The sequence below is a fragment of the Chaetomium tenue genome (genome assembly GCF_020726465.1).
Source record: "Chaetomium tenue strain MPI-SDFR-AT-0079 chromosome Unknown F5144scaffold_4, whole genome shotgun sequence".
NCBI lineage: Eukaryota > Fungi > Ascomycota > Sordariomycetes > Sordariales > Chaetomiaceae > Chaetomium > Chaetomium tenue.
In genome coordinates, this window is record NW_027117332.1 from 3,598,604 (window position 1) to 3,619,339 (window position 20,736).

The 20,736-nt window shown below is 55.8% G+C and overlaps 7 protein-coding genes across 7 annotated transcripts; 5 read left to right on the forward strand and 2 right to left on the reverse strand.

Moving 5' to 3' along the window:
- The first annotated feature begins 44 nt into the window (after nucleotides 1-44).
- F5144DRAFT_574124 (uncharacterized protein) lies at nucleotides 45-1,361 on the forward strand. The gene is made up of 3 exons (XM_066788996.1): nucleotides 45-435; nucleotides 495-620; nucleotides 677-1,361. Exons 1-3 carry the CDS (start codon nucleotides 379-381, stop codon nucleotides 899-901), a joined length of 408 nt encoding a protein of 135 aa, XP_066643594.1. The 5' UTR covers nucleotides 45-378; the 3' UTR covers nucleotides 902-1,361.
- A 10-nt stretch (nucleotides 1,362-1,371) lies between these two features.
- F5144DRAFT_574127 (uncharacterized protein) lies at nucleotides 1,372-2,097 on the forward strand. The gene is made up of 2 exons (XM_066788997.1): nucleotides 1,372-1,591; nucleotides 1,642-2,097. Exons 1-2 carry the CDS (start codon nucleotides 1,433-1,435, stop codon nucleotides 2,011-2,013), a joined length of 531 nt encoding a protein of 176 aa, XP_066643595.1. The 5' UTR covers nucleotides 1,372-1,432; the 3' UTR covers nucleotides 2,014-2,097.
- A 699-nt stretch (nucleotides 2,098-2,796) lies between these two features.
- On the reverse strand, nucleotides 2,797-3,878 carry F5144DRAFT_490897 (uncharacterized protein; the record flags this gene model as incomplete). The annotated part of the gene is made up of 3 exons (XM_066785826.1): nucleotides 2,797-2,908; nucleotides 2,954-3,116; nucleotides 3,170-3,878. Coding segments are annotated over 3 exons (984 nt in total), but the record flags the coding sequence as incomplete, so codon positions are not given.
- A 746-nt stretch (nucleotides 3,879-4,624) lies between these two features.
- Nucleotides 4,625-6,032, forward strand: F5144DRAFT_574129 (uncharacterized protein). The gene is made up of 2 exons (XM_066788998.1): nucleotides 4,625-5,212; nucleotides 5,260-6,032. Exons 1-2 carry the CDS (start codon nucleotides 4,958-4,960, stop codon nucleotides 5,881-5,883), a joined length of 879 nt encoding a protein of 292 aa, XP_066643597.1. The 5' UTR covers nucleotides 4,625-4,957; the 3' UTR covers nucleotides 5,884-6,032.
- A 1,698-nt stretch (nucleotides 6,033-7,730) lies between these two features.
- Nucleotides 7,731-9,484, forward strand: F5144DRAFT_650516 (uncharacterized protein; the record flags this gene model as incomplete). Its single annotated transcript, XM_066793002.1, has 5 exons — nucleotides 7,731-7,906; nucleotides 8,140-8,396; nucleotides 8,458-9,074; nucleotides 9,129-9,195; nucleotides 9,424-9,484. The coding sequence occupies exons 1-5, from the start codon at nucleotides 7,736-7,738 to the stop codon at nucleotides 9,482-9,484; spliced, it is 1,173 nt and encodes a 390-aa protein (XP_066643598.1). The 5' UTR covers nucleotides 7,731-7,735.
- Nucleotides 9,485-14,585: 5,101 nt separating this feature from the next.
- Nucleotides 14,586-16,896, reverse strand: F5144DRAFT_574138 (uncharacterized protein). The gene is made up of 4 exons (XM_066788999.1): nucleotides 16,506-16,896; nucleotides 15,715-16,457; nucleotides 15,494-15,665; nucleotides 14,586-15,442 (listed from the first exon to the last, which is right to left on the reverse strand). Exons 1-4 carry the CDS (start codon nucleotides 16,742-16,744, stop codon nucleotides 14,662-14,664), a joined length of 1,935 nt encoding a protein of 644 aa, XP_066643599.1. The 5' UTR covers nucleotides 16,745-16,896; the 3' UTR covers nucleotides 14,586-14,661.
- Nucleotides 16,897-17,059: 163 nt separating this feature from the next.
- On the forward strand, nucleotides 17,060-18,771 carry F5144DRAFT_574142 (uncharacterized protein). The gene is made up of 2 exons (XM_066789000.1): nucleotides 17,060-17,897; nucleotides 17,945-18,771. Exons 1-2 carry the CDS (start codon nucleotides 17,427-17,429, stop codon nucleotides 18,308-18,310), a joined length of 837 nt encoding a protein of 278 aa, XP_066643600.1. The 5' UTR covers nucleotides 17,060-17,426; the 3' UTR covers nucleotides 18,311-18,771.
- Nucleotides 18,772-20,736: the final 1,965 nt, after the last annotated feature.

Consider the following 20,736-nt stretch of genomic DNA (forward strand, 5'->3'; position numbering starts at 1 on the left):
AAATGCACCATTCGGAATGCATACGCACTACTTCCCCGCATAAGGGAGGGAACTACAGCTCACAATACATGAACCTGAAGGACAGACCATCTACGGCACGGAGAGGTCAGCAAGGGGTTGTTGAAGAGTCTGAGGAGAGACAACGATCTGTATTGGCTCGCGATCCACGGCCGCATATGTGCCTGGCCAGTTCCGGTTGCCCGATATGGCTCGCTGAAGTTGTCGCGATGTTTTAGTGGTCAATCACTTCATCCAGCTATAAGAAAACCCCCTTTCCTGTCAAGAACTCCTCCTTCACTGTCATCGCACTAGGCATCCCTAATCTATCGTTCACCTGTATTTGCCTGTCTCTAAAACCCATTCTTCTCACCTTTCACCATGTCTGTTACAAACGGAGACAAGGTGTCAGATCACCGAGCTCCTCCAAACTCCCCGGTGAGTCCATTGTACCAGCTGAAGCTGACCGAGACTGGACTGATAAGCGAGCCGAACAGCCCGACCCGGACGAGGGCTCGGGCAAGGTTCCCGCGGAGGCGGCCAATCCGGCTTCGGACCTGGACGGAGATAGCAATCCGTGTGATATATATCTTGAAAAACTCGTGCAATTTCAACCCTCCTCGGTAAGTTCCCTCCAAGCGAGCCTGACCGAAACCGGGCTAACAAGAGGACTGAGCAGGCTGGCCTTCCGGCTGGTTTGACTAAGGAACCAAAAAAGGACCTCGTCGACTCCTGCGTACACTTATTTCGGATGGTCAAGTCAGAAAATACTCTGATGCAGTGGACGTGTCGCGATTGCCAGTTGGGCCCATCCTGGGTCATTTGGACATGTCAGTACTGCCAGGCTCACGTGTGTCGTGGCTGCAAGGAGAAGCGTTGCGGTGAGACGGGGAAGGAAGCCTGATTGCGGGTGCTTCCCAAGGTCGGAACAGTGTTAGTCTTTCTGGGAGCGTGGAAAACCCAGGGAGGTGAAATGTCTGGAGAATGGAAGCCATGTCAGCTAGCAGGCTCAGCCAGCTTGAAGTCCAAAATGGTGTTGGATGTGGTGTGGCTTTAACGAATATTGGCTCGACGCAGCGCACGGTGCACAAATGGCCTGGGCTCAATCAGATGGGTCAACTCGTCATTGATTTTTTGTTGTGCAGGTCCGGGGGACGGGAGCGCTGCTCCTTTGCGCCCGATTTCGGGTTGTCGGATCTAGGTAGTTAGCGCCTGAAGCTTCCGAAAAGCGCTTGAGGCAGTGTGATTACTCATCAGTTCCAACAGATGGCGCGATGGCAAGTCAACCGAGTTAGGTAATGGCCAGTGGGGACCGCAGTTCGAGCCAGTTGAACGCCGGCTAAGCCTGTGGGTCGCGTTTGAGCTAAATTTGACAGTTGCTGAAACTCCAACATCATCCGTCACTTCCCCTCTTAAAGCTTCAGGCACGAGCAAGATGGCGACGCCAAAATACAGGTTCATTTCTTATCCTTATATGCAGGATGTGGCAGCACAGCTAGCAAGCAAAACACCAACGCAAACGATGGGCTGTATGTATGTCTACGATCTGCCCGAACTGGCCAAGGAGGTCCACCAAATCGTCTTGGAGGAAGTGGCAAGTAACACTACCAACTCACTTACGAACGTCGCTGACGAAAACCTGAGGCCGGCAATATCAAAGAATACGTGGAGGCGGAAGGCAAGGTTATTAGGACTGTTGCAACTCCCGTATTCTTTCAGCTGAAGGCGAACGCAAACAACGTGTGGGCGAGCAACGGTTACACTGGTCTTCTGGTACCGTTTTTTTACGGCACAATACAGATTTTGGTTCGTGTTTTGGGCGGCGACGGGGAGGCGCGGATTAATTGGGAATGCGGGTCCATTCTTCATATTGGCGAGGGAACAGGCATTCGGCCATTGACAGGGGACATTGTTTTCCTCTGCAACCTCTTTCGGCTCGCAGTAAGGCAGGAGGCAACGGCAGAGAAGGAGTTTGATAGTGATGCCGGAGCTTCGCGTGCGAACGAAGTGCAATAAGTTACAAGAAGGCTGTTTGTGCTATTCTGCCGGAAATTCCACCATCTGCTCGAAGAAGAGATCCAATGCTGATTTATCCTGTCCTTCATCATGTCCTTCATCCTGTCCCGCGGCGTGCTCAACTGCCGAAATCCTGGCCGGGTTGCCGTGACAAAGTTCACCCGCCTTTGGATCCACCCTTTGTCGCTTAGCCGGACGGTCCGTTGTTGTCGGTCCGTCGTAGCATCGCGGGGTTCCGAGACCACCGTTGGTTCCCCCCAGGCCGTCCGTGTCGATCCCGTTTCCCTCTGTTCCGGAGGCGTGCCCTGGGTTGTTTATCGGTGCTTGCCCCTCGAGATACACTATCGGAAGACACGATCCATCCGAGAGAGTGACAAGACCGGGGGCATTGGACGAGCCGCTTGCCGAGGGCTGCTCCATGGATCCAACCCCCCCGCCGAGTAACAGATCGCTCTGAGACGGTGATGGCAAAAACCCATGGGGGTTGCCTGGGCTGCCTGAGATCGGTTCCGTAGGTCCAAGGGCCGAAACAGGCCCCGCAGCACGCCGCTCTGCACCCTCTCGTTCGGCCACACCGGCAAGCACGTCGAGGGGCGACCACTCTTGGGTTGCCGTAACCCCGTCTGCATTGCCGCGACAAAGTTCATCCACCCCTTCACCCCCCCTTCGTCGCTTAGTTGGACAATTTGATGTGTTGCGGCCTTGCGGGCCGGCGTTGGCGGCGCGGGGTGGTGTCCTCAAGGCACATCCGACGGCTTGCGCGTTCGGTGTCGCGAAGAAGTCTTCGAGCTGACAGGCGATGAGCTTCTTCGATTTCAATGTTTCCGCGAAACGGTGGAAATCTTCCTCCCGGTTGAGAAGATCTACCCCAAGCGTTCTGCAAATTGTCGAGTAACTAATTTGGTTAGCTGAGAGCGGGGTGGCATTTGGTCAGTCTCACCTCCATCGGTCACCAATGTGGACCTTGACAAAGAACGGGATCCATAAGGGTAATGAGGCTTGGATCTCGTCTGGAACTTCGCAGCGAGGGAATTTACCCGTGAAAATGGCGTTTTCATCGGGTTCCTTTGGACACTGACCATAAAAGGACAACTCTCGGCCAGCTGTGATAAAGTAAGTTTCGAGATTAGGTGCCCCAAGTGAGATGGAGCCCGACATACCGAAAAAAAAAGTTCAAAAGCACGTTGCCAGAGGCCACGTCGGAATTGACGCTGCATTTCTTGAAGCAGCCATATCAACGACGCCCGATCGTTCATGAGTGACCGATCTGATCTACGGCACTCGCCACGGCTCGCTTCTAGGAGCTTCCGTTGGGCATTGTTGACTAAAGATAATGGATGACCTTCCTTGCTCGCCACACAGCACGTAGCGACGAATATGAGGGAAAGAAACTGTGAGATTTTAGAGTTACTTTTCGTCCCTGCCAATGCTTCGCCAACATTCTGCGCAAACGATAGTAAGGTCTCTTGCAAATCGGGTCTCTGGATGTGGTCTGTGAATGGGATGTGCCTCAGTCTAGCCGTAGCTAAGCAGTGAGCTGTGAAGAGAATGTCCTCTTCACTAGACAGTTTGGCGCTTTCCCTATCTTCGCGCCACCGGTCCGTTGTATCCGGTAAGTTGGCAAAGAATTTCGTCACTCGTTGCGGCCATGATGGTTGCTTGGTCTGGAGCACTGTAGGCGTTGTCGAATTCGTGAACTCCAGGACAACCCGGGTGCAAGGAGGGCGGGAATCACAGCGTGTCTCCGTTACCTGCTTTTCGAGTTGGGCAATACACCCGGGAAGGGCCCGAGTGAGAATTTCCAAGAGATATCCAGCGTAGGCATGGTTATCGCCTGCAAAGCTGTCGATTCGCGCCGCGAACATGGTGAGGGAGTGGAGGAGACAATTTTTTTTGGGCAAAAGATTTGGAGATGGCAACGACCGAATTGGGATCACATATGTGATCCCAATGTAGAATAGTGCTTTTCGCTTGATTCGGAGCAGATGGCACTATCCTACATTGGGATCACGTAATACGTGATCCCAATGTAGAATAGTGCTTTTCGCTTTGATGCCGAGGGTGTGTCCCAGCTGGCATTACCGAATCGATCGTCCTCTTTGCCATTCGGCTGCGCTCTGCATTCAGCTGTTCTGATCCAAGGACTGGGCCAAACGGGTACAGGGATTCCATCCCACCTCCCCTATTGGAGTATCTGTGACGAACCTACTCCAGGATCCTATCCTGTTAGGGTTCAGCTTCGGTGAAGGTAATCTCTTGAGGATGCTTAGGTTCGGTGCAGCCAAAGGGTGCACAACAATAGATTTGTCTCAACAGTAGGCTTGCGAGCTTGTAGCGAACTGTAGTTGTGATTGCTAACTGGAGAACTCCCAGAGCCCTCCAGAATGAGTGACTATATACTATCTACTATCACCGCCCTCCCGGTGACAATCTTCAGTTGTCACTGACAACTGGTGATAATCGTCCATTATCACTGAAACCCGGTGATAACTGTTCCCATTGGTTCTTAAGCGATTGGCTGCCGGCGTCCTGCGCCTTCGGCTGCGACCGCCCCGGGCCGCTTCTTGGGTCATTCTGTGACAGTATCCCATGATCTGCCGTTCCCACCAACCCTTTCCCCCACGTTGACATGCCCGTCTTCTCTCTCCCCATGGTACCCACCATTCTTCATGCCGACGTATACCCCTGAACTCCATCTGCTGTTGGAACTTTGCGTATTTGGAAGGCTGACCCATTGAATCATCCCGCACTCCTCGGGGCAGAGCCATGACTCCTGAGTAATGCAAGGGCCAGCAGTTCATGGCCCAGTCGGGTATATGTATATCTGGCAGCCCCTGCATGCAGCGCACACAAACTGCATCTTTCTGCTAGGTACAATGGTTGCCTTGTTTGCCTCGCCCGTCTTGCCTCCTTACTCTGACCGCTCCGAGCCTCGTTTGTCAAGATGCAGGGCGATGTCACTGAGGACGGGCTCCGCCAATCGATTGCAGCCTTTGCAGTATCCTCGGTGTCCTGCCTTATTCACATTATTTACACCCGCAAAAGCAGTCTGCGTCTTGATTGGTACATTCTGACCATCAGCTGGCTTGTGTTTGGGATTGCTGGAAGTTGTCTTGCGGTTCTCACGGCACGAACGAGGGATGTTCGCCTTCACCTGTGCTTGAAAGGCGATGCATTTCTGTCTGCGGAGATTCTGTTGGTACGTTAGACTTCTTTCAACGTTTGGACACTCCTAATTGATTTTAGATTATTGCAGTCGGTCGCCCATTTGTTCGGCTTTACCAAGGTCTTCGTGTTATACTACCTTGGTGGCTACACATTCCCGCCGCGGTCGGGACAGTATCCTACCCTCTTTCTCTTGGGCTGGGTTTGTGGATACTAATATACGGCAAGAATGAGGTTATTTGGGCTGCTCCGTGCGTCCTTTCTCTCGTCTTCTTCTTCTTTTTGGGTTCATTGTTTTTATGGTGGCGCCACGACAAGTGGAAAGCGCTGGGATGGTGGGGTTTTACCCTTCTAGCTGCCAACTTGGTGGCATTTGTCTTGGCGGTGGTTGGCGCCTCCCTCCGTAGTGATTGGCTGCTTCTGTCTCAATGTTTGTCTCGCGTCGTTGTTGTTTTACTTTACGACGGACGGCAATGGTGGACTTCCCTGAACGGTCAGGAAGTTTGGATGTATCTAAGTATACGAGCTGGGGATAGGGTCTGGCCGAAGTTAAGGAGTTTAACTGGCGATATGAGAACAAGAGAAGGTGGCAGCGATGCAGAGGATTCTCTTGAATTGGGATATGGGATGGATCAAGCGGGCGTCCGGAAACCTCGGCGCGTACATATGCAGGAAGAACGAGTAGGCACGGCGAATTGGGTATAAGACAGCGGATCACAGGACGCTCATTTTGATTTAACGTATTCCCCCCCCAGGTAATTCTTAGGATGCTTTTAAGAGTGAGCCAACAAAGCTCCCTCATCCGGCAACCGAAACAAGCTAGACGCAATTACTGACATGGATCCCGAGCCGACGCGGATTGTTGTGTCTCTATCGTGGAGCAATCTCGGCGAACCAACGTGCATGATTAACAAGTTGACTGGATCGCCCTGACCGATGGGCAGCACCCTCGGCATGAGCAGCCAGGGGTATCAAGAACCGATGTGCATAATTCAACCTCCCAACCCGACCGCGTTGGCCGATCTCGATGAGCGACCAGGGCTAACTGAGAAGCCCCAAGCAAGTAATCGGGAGCCCAAGGAAGGCCAACGGATCTATCTTGGTCAAGTCAGGGGTATTGAACGCCATGAACGTATGAACCCCGGAACTGCATGCGAGCCAAGCTGGCACATTTGTCCATTGACCAGTAGAATATGAGCGCTTCAGGTGCTCGTCCAGGCGGCCGGCTCGCCCATCATGCATCTTGCGCCGACATTGACCAGAAGCAAGGCCAACTTACTAACGGACAGTCTGCTTCTCTTTTGCTCGACATATCCATCGGATGTCAAACCCCCAAGTAAGCGCAAATAACACCGCCGGATTGAAGTGTCACTCCAGGGCCAACCTGGTCTAATCTAAATGCGGGCGGTCCACGCATGGTTCCCATCCGTGAACAGGATCAAACGACGGTCGTCATGTGCGTCGGAACATTGCCGTTTGTTCCTGCATGTTCTTCAATAGCTCGTTTTAGTCGTTCCTGCATGTCTCGATTGGAAAGGTGTGCAGGAACACGAGTCGTTGTTCTAGCTTGTTCCCACACGTCCGTTCTGCACACCTGCTATGATCCAATGAGACCCCCAGTTGAGTTACGACCTAACATCGGCCCGCAATGCATGCCTGCAGCTGGTCCCGGACAGGGGAAACGGCCCTTGCAAGAGAGGACAGGAAAACGGAGAGTTCACACTCTTCAGTCGCCTAATCAGCTCGGAACTGAGCTCCCACGGCAGACGTGCTCGGGTAATCGAGTGAGACAACGATGGGAGGTGGAGGAACTGAAGAAAGAGAATGGGTTCCTAAGAGGAGGAGACGCTCGTCTCTTGCCACTCTGAGGCCTGCTAATTTTCAGAGTCTCGGTTGGAACACAGCAGAGTCAATCTTTTGTCAGGCTGCGCTAAGTTGACAGGCGAACGCCCGATTTGTTGTGTGCTTTTTGGCGCAGCGCCTCCTGCTGCAGTCAGAGGATGCCTGTGCTTTCCACTTGTCATTCTCCTAAGGCTCTACATCAATGGCATGAAGATCCCTGGTATGTGGGGCTCTAAACCAGGCTTGAATAGTGGGTGGCACACGACGAAGGCAGAGGTATTTTCTACTGGGCTGCGCTGCAGCCGTGCCCTTTTCGCCCCTGGGTATGCGTGGTTCATGCACTTAGTACAGGTCCAGGCTGGACACGACGTCGAGGAGGCTGTCTTCGGCGGCTACGTGGCGTGCGAGCGCTGACCGCCCTGGCGAATCACGCAGTCCTTGTCGAGCGGTGTGGGCACCTAGGCACCTGGGCAACTGGGCACCAAAAGAGAAGACGCGGATCCGGCGGTAAAAGTACCTTACACCAAGTTAAGTACCAGGATTGGGTGTCCTGGAGCCCTATATAAACTTGGACGGCTGTCCGTAAAACCCGACCAAGTTCCTAACCTCCCCTCCTCCTACCCAGTCAACGTCTATATCGCAGAAAGCGTTTTGTCCGGTCTGTTTTCCCTTCAACCCTTTTCATCTCTTTACCGCTAATACAAAACTTAGAATCATGGACAAAATGCAGTGTCAGCTAAGGCAAAGGTTCGCTGCCGTTAAATCCCTCTGCGGCAGTGGCCACGATGGAAAAGAACTCAGCATCGACGACTTGAGGATCGACGACTCGAGCATCGACGACCCGGATCAGCTCGATTTCACAATTGGTCTTGATGAGAAGGCTATTGTACCTTCCTTCCTTCGATTCCATGCTCAACTTGAGGAGGAAACTAAAATCAGTGGAGAAGAGTTGAAGAAGGCATGGGAAGCATTCCGTACAGCCCTCCGCCATCGGAGCCTTGCTTGGATCCAAGATAGGTACCGTTTACCTTGCCTTCACTGTTCTTCAGAGATCTAACTGGAGATGTCAGCTGTTTTATTGCATCTATTAACTGCTGTGCTATACTCGGCGACGGCGAGTATACGACCCCGATCTGTCCCCCCAGCAACCATCATGCATCCTCGTTCCATGTTCAGGAACTGTTGGAAGCAGCCAAGGAATTCAAGAGCGCGGCAGACAAGTCCCTGGATATAGATCTCCAGAAGCCCGGGACTGCCTCCAAGTACAAGGCTTTCGAGGTTTTTCTTTTCCGCCATGCGCTTTCATACCACGACCCAGCCGCAAAGTGCTCCGCCCACAACTGTGTTGTCGACGACTGCCCCATGGGCTGCACTTGGTCTACCGTCGAGCTCCCCGTTGGCAAGCGCCCTTTCAACGATTCTGACGAAATTCACGAGGGGGGGGTGGATCTACGAACTGGTAGAGCCAGAGCTTAACGACCAGGTGGTGGATGCCGTCCGAACCGGTGTCCCTCAGAAGGTTTACACTGCCTTGCGAGACAGCGGGAACCGGATAGTCAAAAGCCTACTATTCTTCGAGCGTCTCGACCATCAAGCTACCAGTAGCCTCGCGGCAACTCTGGACTTGGAGACGCTTCTCTATTTCTGGGATCTCCTCAACGACATTGGCTTGAACGAATATGTATTCTTCGAGAGCGGGTTTCAGCGCCAGCTGTCTCTTTCCTTCGCCAACGAAACACTAACCGCTATTTTGGAGCGACCGGGCGATGCGGCTGCGCTCGTGTACCTGCATGTACACCTCACTTTTGTCCTAGCCATTGCGGAGAACGACGGTATACCTTCTCTGGGTTCGGGGCATCCTTGGGCGCAGATCGCTGCGACGCTGAACGCTGTTAATGTCCAGTCTGGGAGGAACTTGCACACTCGGTTTATGGGGCGGAAGATGGTCTATCGAAGTCTGCCGGAGGATACCTGGATACGCGGTTTTTCCTGGGTGGAGAAGGAGTACTCGGCGATGTTGGTGGGTAGTGGGATGGGAATGGACGAGGTTGATTGTGGGTTCTCGCGGGATGATTCTGGTGAGAGGGGGGCACGATGCTGGTTTCTAGGCCATAGGATTTCCGAGCGGTGCTCAACGCTGCAGTTCGGTCACGGAGAGTTCAGTGTGGCTGCCGGGTGAGTTGGCTTATCCCGGAATCTCGTCCTTCAGCACCAACCGCCACATCAGCTTCTACTTTCATCTACAAACAATACTATCACAGTTGCATCATTTCCATTTTACATCTAGTTCCGTGTCTGCTCATAAGGGTCCAAACTGGTCACCTACGGTGTAGCACGACTGAGCAACCCCTAGGCGTAGGCCCGATAAATGCCCCGGCGGCGGCGGCGAACCCACCATGTTAGGTATATTAGCGACGTCTTCGAAGCTGTGGCTTTCGGCCTCGGTGCTGCCGTACAAGGCTGACTCGTTGTTCAACTGCCATCTTCAAAAGCAGCGAAAGGGCGGACAACGACAGCCAGGGTTGGGCGGGCCGGGGTTGAGAGGGAACCGTATTTGCATTGTTCTCACCCTCCTCGCGAAAACTCATAGCGAGCTACTGCAGTCGTCGATAAAATCATGAAGCTTATCAGTATATGCCATAGGTACAAAGAAACAGGAGAGAAGAGGTGGAGGGACTGTCTTCGTGAAGTGCAGCGAAGTTGAAGACTGTAAGGTGCTGGCCCTATGGCAACTGCAGATAGGCGCACAATGTTTTATTCTTAAACCTTAAGGAGAGAGAAAGGTAATTTACACAACCGAGCTGAAGTCTTCCTTTTATGTGCAGCCTCTGTCAGTGCGTGCGGCGGATCCGGTAGGGTTCCGGTGGAGCTCCGGGGCGGAGCCGGAGCGGAGCCGGAGCGGGGCACGTCTCGAGCGGACGGTCAGAACAGCCGAAGCCCGAGTACACAGGGCAACCGGCTTAGCCGCGGCACCGGGCCCCGCTGTGGCACCCCGCTCATCCGGGGCCCCTAGGTATCCTATGACAGGGATAGGCACTCGGCCTTGGATCAAGGCACACAGGTTTTCTTGGACACTGTTGAGCCGGGTATCTAGGCTTTTTAGCTGGGTGTTCAGCCGTCGATCAAGGCTCCCGATCAGCCGATCGCTGTTGTGCAAGACTGCGTCGCGAGAACTCTCGAACGCGGCGCTGATCTCGGGCAAAGCCCGCTGTAAAAGCGGGCTCGGCGGCTCGCTTGCAGCCACATCGGATCGTACAGTACGGACAAACGCGTCCCAGTCGGGCCCGAAAAAAGGGGGGTAGGCGAAGAGCGGGAGTGAGGGAAAACGGGGCTGTAAGGTGGCTAGATCCTGCAACAAGACGGTTCGCAACCACCGCATCAGCTTGAGGAAGCCATCGGCGGCTGAGTCGTCTTCGTCGAGACCGCCTTGCGCCCAGCGCTTCCGGCAGGCCCGCGCCTCGAAGCGCGGCTCCCACTCCTTGATCCAAGGCCAGAGCCGCTTCTGGAGGGCCGGCGGCGGCTCGTGGGCCGCGCGGGCAATGAAGTAGTTGCCGGCCTTGACCGAGAAGCCAGCAACGACTCGCATGAACTCGCGGGGGAGATGGGTGAGGTAGGCGTTTACCAGGACGCTCTGGCTCCAACGGCCGGCCTGCGAAATCTGGGCGAGGGAGGAGCCGTGCGTCTCGGCGTCTTGCGCGCCAGTCCGGCGCGGGAGATGCGTCTTCTTGGCGGCCGTTATACCAGCCGCCCCAAAGATGCGCCAGGTCTCCTGGAGCTGTACCGGGTACGAGAGCTCCTGCTCGCGGTCCCGCCCGACGAGAACCTTGAGCCTATACCAGTCCTGCCGGCGCCGAAAGGACGGCGGATCTTCGCCGGCGATATGCCACCGCCAAAAGAAGAGCTGTGCGAGGGCGCCCTGCGTACAGAATAGCGGGTCTTTATGGCTAACAGGATTCAGCTTCGTTGAAGGTAATCTCTCTAGGATGCTTAGGTTCGGTGCAGCCAAAAGGTGCACAACAATAGACTTGTCTCAACAGTAGGCTTGCGAGCTTGTAGCGAACTGTAGTTGTGATTGCTAACTGGAGAACTCCCAGAGCTCTCCAGAACGAGTGGCTATATACATGCTGTTATCACTCCTGTCACTGGTGATACTGGTGATAACGTCCGGGTTATCACCCCGATCACCAGTGACCTTGGTGATTATCACCTTCTTCGCCAGTGATAATCGTGATACTGCCATGATTGGTTCCTTAAGCGATTGGCTGTCGGCGCGTCCCGCGCCTCCGACTGCAGCCTTCCTGGCCGCCCTTATGGTCATTCATGACATCGCCCGGGAAGATGCCCAGGACCACTTCGAGACTCGTCGAGTTGGAGTACGCCTTGATATCGGTATATCCGCCACGACTCCAGAAGGCCGTTGGTTTGTGAACGAGATAACGCGGGTATTCGAGGCAGACCAGTTCGCGAAGTCTTGCTCTTCCTATCGCTTCCGTGATCTCGGTCGGCGTCACTGCTTGTACAACGTCGAAGCCCGGGTTCCAGCTGCCCAAAAAGGCTTGGTCTTCCACGTCCGTCAGGTTGGCCGGTGGGTCCGGGAAGAACCTCTCGGCCAGCGCGCTGGCCTTTTGGTCGTGCGTTTTGGCCGTTACCTGTCCGGAAGAGTCCTTAAATTCCGGCAGCCTCGGTGGTTCTGGCGGCAAAAAGCTCCGCAGCCTAGCCCATCTTTCCAAGCTCCACATCTGATCGGGCTTCTTTGCCTCGCTTGCTTCCTGTAGGCTGTTTCTCCAAGCCCTCGTCCGTGCTTCGCGCGTTGTTCTGGCGAGGTCCTTGAGCCTTTCGCTGAGCTCCTCCCAACAGTACTCTGCCCTAGTCTCCTTCGCCAACGTCTCGGCTCTCCTGGCCTCCCGGGCGGCCTGCTGCACCTCCACAGTCCACCAGGGAGAGCTGTAGCCGCCGCTCGCCTTCTTCCGTGGAGTGCTTTCCCCCGCGACCCAGGTGAGCCACTCAACCAGGCTATCGAAAGCTTTGTCAAGACCCTCGACTGTCCGGGTCCTGGCCGGTAGTCCGTCCGGTCCCGGGTCCGTGAGCCCCATGGCCTTGCATAGCAACGCTGATTCAGCCTTCACCCTCTCTCTGTCCATCTTGTTCCAGGCCCAGCCGTCCGGCTGGGTTGGCTTCGGCCCCAGCCTCCCCTCGATCTCGAGCACCTGTGGGTAGTGGTCTGACTTTCCGCGACACTCCTCCCCGTAGTATGTTGTCTGGAGGTTTCCCGAGGTCCAGAAGTGGTCTATAGTTGACGGACGGCCCCGCTGTCGCCCCTGAGGGGCTCTTGTTGTTGCTCCCCTTGGGGTCCTGATGGTGAGGTCCCACAGGAGACCCAGCTGCAGTAGGTCTTCAGACTCCCTGTCGTAGCGCCCGAAATCGTCCCACAGTGGGTGCTTCAAGTTGAAGTCACCTGCCAGAACTACTGGGTGGCTTGGCCTCGGTCGTCCCTGAAAGGCTCTTGGTACGTTCTCGCCGCCGGGGGGGTTGTATATGGACCAAAGCTCGAATCCGGGGCCCTCCCTTCCAAGGTCTGCCTCTGAAAACCACACACGGTACCAGTTCTCGGTGGCTTCGGAGTCCCACTGCCTGATTTCAAATCTTTTGCTTACGTATATCGCTGCCCGCCCCTCGAGCTTGTGTACCAGGTGGTATCTGCTGCTCCGGGGGCAGTATGTAGACTTCGTCTCCTTGTTAATCCACGGTTCCTGCACCGCCAAGAGGTCGTATTTGGCCTCCTCCAGCAAGACTTCCAGTGTTTGCTTGTTTCCTTCGGTGTTCCAGAGTAGGATTTTAATTTTCATTGCCTGCGACGGTGATCGAGTCCATCGTAGTGTCCCCCTCGGGGTCGCGTTGGTTCGGAGTAGCAGTGACCGCAGGGTTGGCGGCGACGGCAGGCGTTGGTCCGGTAGCCGGTTCGGGCGCCCGGGGCGGCGGAGCGGCGGTGTAGACACCGTTGACTACCGGGTTTGCGAACTGCACCCTCGGAGCCTCGAAGTTGATCCTGGTCTGCTGGGGGTCTAAGAGAGCCTGACGTTGGGCCGCAGCCGCATTCGTCGGTCTTCCTCTCAACCTCTTCCTGCCTACCACCTGATAGCTGTCGTCGTCCCTCTCCTCGCCCTCGAAGTTAAACGCGGGAGCGCTCGTAGGGGCCGTGCTGGCTGAGTTCGCCGCTGCGGTCTCATAAGTCCGTGGCCGGAACTGGTAGGCCTCCTTGGCCTTGGCGAGGGTCCTCGACTTCTCCGGGCACTCTCCTGACCACGCCGGATGCCTTCCTCCGCAGGCCGGGCATCGGAGCGGGATTTCGTTTTTGTGAGTAGGGCACTGGTTCTCGCCGTCCCTGCCGCCCTCTCCATGGGCTTTCGTCCCGCAGCGCGGGCACAATGGGGTAGCCTTGCAATGATGTTGTGTGTGTCCCCACTTCCAGCACTTGTAGCACTGTGTTGGGCTGAGGGCAGCCCAGTAAGGCTCGCAGTCCAGTAGTTGAGCCTTCCAGATCACTCCCTCGTCGCACGCCTTGCGTGCTTCCTCCTGGGAGGTTAAAGCAACCAGCACTGTTGCCCGGGTCGCCTCCCTGTGTCTCGGCACTCTGAACTTCACTTTATCGACTGTGTGGAGGCCTGTTTGTTTCCCGAATTCCTCCTCGGTGACCCCCTGCAGGTCCTTCTTCCACACGCCCTTTAGCAGGACTGCAAAGGTTCTCTTGCTCTCCTCGGCCTGCTCTCCGAAAGCCTCCTTGATCCAGTTGGTGTTCATCGAGTGCCAATCTCTCGCGCCTGCGTTCTGGAATGTGACGATTGTATCGCCGCTGGGGAGCCTTCGGGCCGCAACTGCTCCCTTCTTGATAGACACCCGGTTGATGGCCTGGATGGTTTCTTGCGGGGTGCGTTTGGCGAGATCGGCTGGCATTCCTCTGCCTCTGACTAGAATCTCCTTGTTTATGCGGGTCGGCACTATCTTTGTCGGCGTGTTAGGCTGCGGCTGAGAGGGGGCAGCTCCATGAGCGGCCACTGCGGCCCAGGATCCTCTGTCCTGGGCTCCGGTTCCGTTGACGGCTGCCTTCATTTCCTCGGCCACCACCTTGCGGAGGTTGGCAAGCGAGATGTTTCCAGTCTGTGACTGAGACGCGTTGTGCACCTTCCGGACGGCTGCTAGCAGGTCCTGTCCCATGCCTCTGGCTGTCCCTTTCTTCTCGGGGTCTGCTAGTCCCACCAGCTCGTCAACCATCTTCTTGATAACCTCTATGTCGGAGGGTGGGGGTGAGAGGGGCGGGGTGGGGGGCAAGTGTCGGGACTGCTCTAGCCCACTTCTTCCCCTTTGGACTGGGGCAGTAGGGCCGGCCATCCCGCCTCCACTCAGGGGTTCAGGGGGGCGTGGTCGTCTGGGTAACTGTGGGTGGGTCGGGTAGCTCGTGGGTCCGTGCGTGGGCGATAGAGATTTCCAGGGCCACTGCGTGTCCCGGATCGCCCTTCTTTCCACGCCTACTGCGGCCGCGCTGCGGATTGCGCGTCGGTGCACGTGGTGTGGCTAGATAGGGCTTTGCGAGAGCTTTCGATCGACGCAAGCTTTGGGGCTTTTGGGGCCGAATTTCAAGGACGTTCAGCGTGGTTTTCTTTTGTCTCCAATTGAATATAAATCCGCGGCGCGTGGCGGGAGGCCAGCAGGCGCAGTCCCGGTGCGCTGGTCCCTTTCCTGCCCTGGAATTGCGCTCGCCCTCTCCTCTCCGATAGCTGTATCGCGCAATCCGGCTGCAGCGAGAAGCAGCTTGAACTTGCTCGGAACTTCCTGGGTTTGTGCTCTCGCATTGCAATCTTGTGGGCCGCCAATGGTCGCCTCGTAGGGAGAAGGTTCCTGTACGACGAAGTCGAGTGTATCCCAACTCGTGCGCGTTGCAGCTGCGGCTGCGCCTTGCCCGTGAAAGAGAGGATCCGCCTGGCTGCGCCCGGCGGGGCTGTTGTGCGGTGCGGGCGCGATTGTCCCCGGGGCGTCGCCCGCACGATCGACTCCCGGTGATTGTGTGCCGTGAGCCCCGGGGGTCGGATCCCGTCTGGCCACATCAGCAAGCAGGTAAGGAGGCGGCGCCTCTGCAGCGGCTGAAACCCAGCCCGGGCTGCCTTCACAAACTCTACCCGCCTCATATTGAGCGCGAGACCCCGGAGAGCTACATTGGTCTGCGCCCACTCTGGGGGAACTCCTCTCGTCATCACTCGCTCTCCGCGGCTTGTTCTCGACCTTGATGTTTTGGCATTCCGAAAGAGGTATCGTCATGGCGAATGGTATGTTGGAGTTTAACCACCCCTCTGCAAGGGCATCGAGTTTCAGCGACGGGTCGTATGCCGAAAGCGCCTTGAGTTCAAGAAGGCCGCAGACGGTAGCAAACCTGGCACTTGCGTCAGAAATGAACACGTCGTATTTTAAAGTCGACACTTACTTAAGTTTCATAGCTGACAGAGCCCAGTAAACAAACGCAGCCGGATGAAAGAGCCGCGTATGACTTGGAACGCTTAGATCGACCGATACCAGCAGATCGATGACGGAAGACACAAATGCATCCTGCCGTTCTTGGCTTATGTCACGTATGCGAGATGCCTTGTATCTCCTCTCTATAATGCTTAGCACGTGAAGTTCTCAACGTTGTATCGACTCACTCACCAACAAGTGCGTTCAACACAACTAACGCTTCCACTCCTTTGTGCTCGTGCAAGCCGTTAACAATCTTGCAAATCATCACCGCCACGGACTCTGTCTTTTTTACCCTTTTTTCGCTGTCCAGATTGCCGGTCTCTGAATATTTTGGGTCTCGTTGCCGGTGGAGGTGTTGAACGAGGTGAGAGAGGAAGCGGCAGACGAACACGGTTGTGCTTTTGCACTTCGCGCGACTGTTTTCGGCCTTCGCTACTTTTTTGAGCGTGCGCTCGAATTCCTCGCCATTGTCGTCTGCTTGACTCTGTTGGCGGAGTCGATACGCTACAAATTCATCGAAGCAGACCTCCGCGGTGCTGTTGCGACCGCTTGGAAGATTTAGCGCGATGACGCCTTTTTTCACCTGCGTAATAAAATTGTAAACTAGCATCGTGTCATTCATGTCTCTCAGGAGATTCTCCGCACCGGATGGCGGGACAATCTTTTCTGGCCCGTTCCCGCCTTTGCGACGTCTTTTCGGAGGGTGATGCTTGTTGAGTGCAGCCGCATGTTCCAAGTCTCTCTGGAGCGCCGCCTCCTCCTCTTTCAGTTGGCGGATCGACCCCATGCTCTTCAGTAGCGCTTCGGACTTCTGTTTCCATTCCTTGAGCCGCGCTTCCAAACCATCACCTGACGTCGGCAGCACGGAAAGAGCATTCTGGGACTTCTCCTCGCACGAGACACCTCCCTCCGACGAAGGAAGATAATCGCAACTGCTTTGTTAGAAGCGAATGGTTCAAGTGAGATTCTGGAACGCGTACCCGGTGTATATCCATCCTCCAACTCCAAACGCCTCGATATGCAGATCGTCGATGATTTTGCTGAGTTCTTCCGCACTTGGCGCGTCATTGCAGCAAGGTACGCATTGAATGTGGCTTTTGAGGCACGGCTTTCCCTTCAGATGAAATTCAGAGACGCAAACTCGTATGTGCACCCTGTGCTCATTGAGAGGTAAAGTAAAAGACTGAGAGCCTCGCTGAAGTCGTGGGGTGAACTCCATGGCTGATTGTTGGTTGTGGGTCAAAAAACCGCGGAGTCCTGTTGGAAAGCCAACAGCTACGAATTAACTGTACCAAGGTGATTGGGTACCAAAAGGTGACGAAAGAGGGGCAACCAGTCCATTGATGATGATGATGTCTGTCTCTCCGTCTCTGTCTTGTTTTTCACTGACCCGGGCCTCGCCCTGATCCTGAAAATACTAATGCCCAGCCACTAGTTACCCCTGAATTGCCCCTCCTAACCGCCTTCCAAATCCAACAAGTCCCGACCTGCTTCGATGGTGGGCTAGCGCATGTCTGTGATCCCTAGAGCCAAAAAAAAGATCTTTGGCTCCAGGGGTCGTCACATGAGGGCCGAGCGCTTGTATCCCTACTTTGGCCAAGCGGGGACAAGGGCCGCTAGCCGATGCATGAGTGTGCCAGGTACACGAGGATCCCGCTTCCCGTTTCATTCCCACCCCCCCCAACGTTCCGCACCATCCTTCATGTGGGAACAACGGATTCGGGACGGTTCCCTGCCAACAGGGCACCAAAGGGAACTTTGTGTCTTGGAAAGGCCGATCAGCTGAGAATTATCCCGCGTTGCTCAAGACGGGCCATGCGTCCTGACAAATGCAATTCACGGCGTAACTAGGCGGTTCGTGATCCAGTTCATGATCCAGTTCTGTGTATATATGTCGGTGCATGGCGCGCGAACCGCACTTTTGCAAGGTCTCTGCATATGGCCCTGTCGAAAACTGCACCTCCCCACAGCCACGTCAGTTGCCTTGTCTTCTTTTCGCTGCTATGCAGGAATTCCTCGACCTTGCCTGGTTGCTGCGAGTGGGCACCCTTTCTTCCACCGTCTGGCTAAGTTGCGTCAGTGTGATCTGTGTGGTTCTTTCAAGACGCCGACCCAACCGCAAAAGGACGGCCGAAACGGGGCCCTCCCAAAACCCAACGTTCTACACCTCCTGTCCAAAGACTTTTGACTCCGCCTGGATCGTCCAGGTCTTCGCTGTCGTTATCGCCGTCGGCGGCTTTTTCACGAAGGGTCTACTGCTGAGGAGGGGCAGTGACCTGATTGAGGGTGCAGACGCAGTTCGGTTGCGACGGCTCGGGGACGTGCTTGGGAATGTTGCCACTGCCCTTCAAATTTACCGAAGCCTTTCGGAGGTGAGTCAGCAGGCACGGCGCGTCTGGCTTTTCGCTAACGGTTCTAGCATGCGCACTGGCTTCGTTTCTGGCCGAGGGGACGCGTGTGGGCGCTGTGGCTCTACTTTCCTGTCTCCGCCGCTGTCCTGGCTGCGCTCATTGGGTCTGTTTTTGCGCCGGTGAATTACCGCAAGGTTTTCACGTGTACGGCGGTCAGTACGGTTTGTGCATGGTCTGGGGTCGGCTGTCTGGTCAAGATACGGGAAACCAGAAAATTTTCCTGCTGGCGGGAAATGGGGTGGAAGTGGTGTGCTGTCCTCTCAATGTGTATTGCGTGTACGGCGGTTAGCTGGGCGACAGCAATCCCAGATTGCAACCACCACACCCATCAACGCAAGGTAAAATGCGACAAATCCATTTCTCGGTGCATTTGAAGGCGTAAGGCCGGCTTCGACGACCGTGGCTGCCCCCAACAGAGGAAAAAAGCCATCTGCGATGTCCTCCGACCCAGCCGCGTCGCTACAGAGCGTATATCCCCCTGCCCCCGCAGCTTTCTTCGTCCCCCTCCAGCATTCTTTCATCCCTGTTCATGATGTCTACCAGTGGGCCATTTCTCGAACGTTATCCATCGGTAGCACTGAGGTCGTACGACAATGCAAAACGAGCTCTTAGTTGCATCCTTGAGGGACGTTTAGTCGAGGCGCTTCTCCTTCTTGCAAAGGCAATCATAGGTCTGGTAACGGTTGTACTTTTCCTCAGTGCCCTGAGTTACGCGTATCTTGTGTCTTTGCCGCTGCGTATTTTCTTCGCATACCGAGATTACGGAAGCGATAGGAAGAGCAAGCCCCTGGAAGGCGCCAGGCGAGGATTTGCTCCCGATGGGCCTTCTGAAGGCGTGCGGAGCACCGTTAGCTGAAGTGCTAGCCCTTCTGGCGACAAGGTGTCTGGGGCTAGGATGGTTCCCGAACCGTTTCAAGAGGGCGAAGACTGTAGTACTACCGAAACCAGGAAAGGCTCCGCCGGTGTATCAGACCCCGGGGGGATACAGGCCCATTGCTCTGCTGCCAACCCTAGGGAAGGTAATAGAGTCAGTGGTCGCCAGGAAGGTCACTCAAACTGCAGAAGTCAACGGCCTCGTACCAGATGAACAAATGGGGAACAGGGCACACCGCTCCACAGAGCTGGCTGTCCGGCTAGTAGTAGCCCAGGTCCAGGAGGCGTGGAGACAGAAGGGTGCGGCGTCCCTATTGCAACTGGACATCTCAGGAGCCTTTGACACGGTCAACCACACCCGACTGCTAGCAACTTTGCGAGAAATGAGCTACCCGAGGTGGCTGGTCCTCTGGACGAGAGACTGGTTGACTGGTCGAGAGGCCACCCTTCTTTTCGACGGCAAGACGGCGGCACCGACGGCAATTCGGGCAGGGGTCCCCCAAGGCTCACCCCTTTCCCCTGTTCTCTTCATCCTCTATATTTCCTCATTATACCTCACAAAAAGCACCTCGGAGGCTCTCAGAATGTATTGGCATGTTGTGCTAGGTGCAGAGACCGTTAACCCCCGCACGTACACTTCGTCAGGCTGCGGGGTTTCCTCCGGCGCCTGCGCAACGGTGATCAGACCGAGCTAGACTTCCAGCGGCTATGCCACCGCCTCCATACACGGTCGTGCGAGTCCTCCTTCGTAGATGGCCTGAGAGCCATCACGCCTCTGAACCAAGACCGGTGGGACCTGAACATGGCGGCCGTCGTCCAGTGGGCTCGCGCCCATGGCAAGCACATCTCAGTGTTTGCGGCCAAGCACGATGCTGAGTCGGGGAAGCGATTGGGTGCGGGGACCTATGCTACGTGCTCCGCTACGGAGACGACTCGCAGCTGCCGACCCCCGGCCTCTTCTTCTACGCCCAAGGCATGCCGGTCGTGGTGACTCGCAACCAGTTTGTCGGGCTGAAGGTAGTCAACGGGGCGCCTTTCAAGGCCGTCGACATCTTTCCCGACCTTGCCGCCGGCACCATCGCCCTCGCCAGCGATGTGACTCTTCATATTGGACCGCCGGTGGCCGTCCTCCTTCAGTCAGACGATAGCGCGGGCCTCGCCATCCCCGGGCTCCCCAACGGCACCGTCTTGATCAAGAGCAAGACGGTCGCCATCCCGAGCCAAATGCGGGGCAAGGAAGGCAGATGGAGGGGCAAGCCGGGTTTCAGGTGGGTCACCCACCGAACGGGGCCTCTTTGCACGCCGGCCTTCGCCATGACAGATCAGAAGAGCCAGGGAAAACAATTCTGTTGGAAAGCCAACAGCTACGAATTGACTGTACAAAGGTGATTGGGTGCCAAAAGGTGATGAAAGAGGGGCAACCAGTCCATTGATGATGATGTCTGTGTCTCTGTGTCTCTGTCCTGTTCCCACTGCCGCGGGCCTCGCCCTGATCCTGAAAATACTAATGCCCAGCCACTAGTTACCCCTGAATTGCCCCTCCTCACCGCCTTCCAAATCCAACAAATTCTCGGACGTCCTCGTCAACCTCAAAGGCGTCCACTCCAGCGGGACGGCGACTCAACCCAGCTTCATGAGCCTGTACGTGCAGCTGTCGAGGGCGCAGAGCTGGGACGGGCTGCATCTGTTTCGGAAGCCGGCGCGCAGTGACTTCATCGAGCCGAAGAACGTGCTTGATAAAGACATGAGGGACGCCATCCTCAAGCTGGAACGACGGGGTGAGGAGACCAGGCGGCGGTTCGAGCAAACACCAGTGGCCCGGCAAATTTCACCCAGCTCGCCACCGCTGCCTCCGTGTCCATCGCCTCGACGCCCACGGCCACCCCCGAGAGCTCTGGTCACGATGGGGCGAAAATCTCGCTCATGG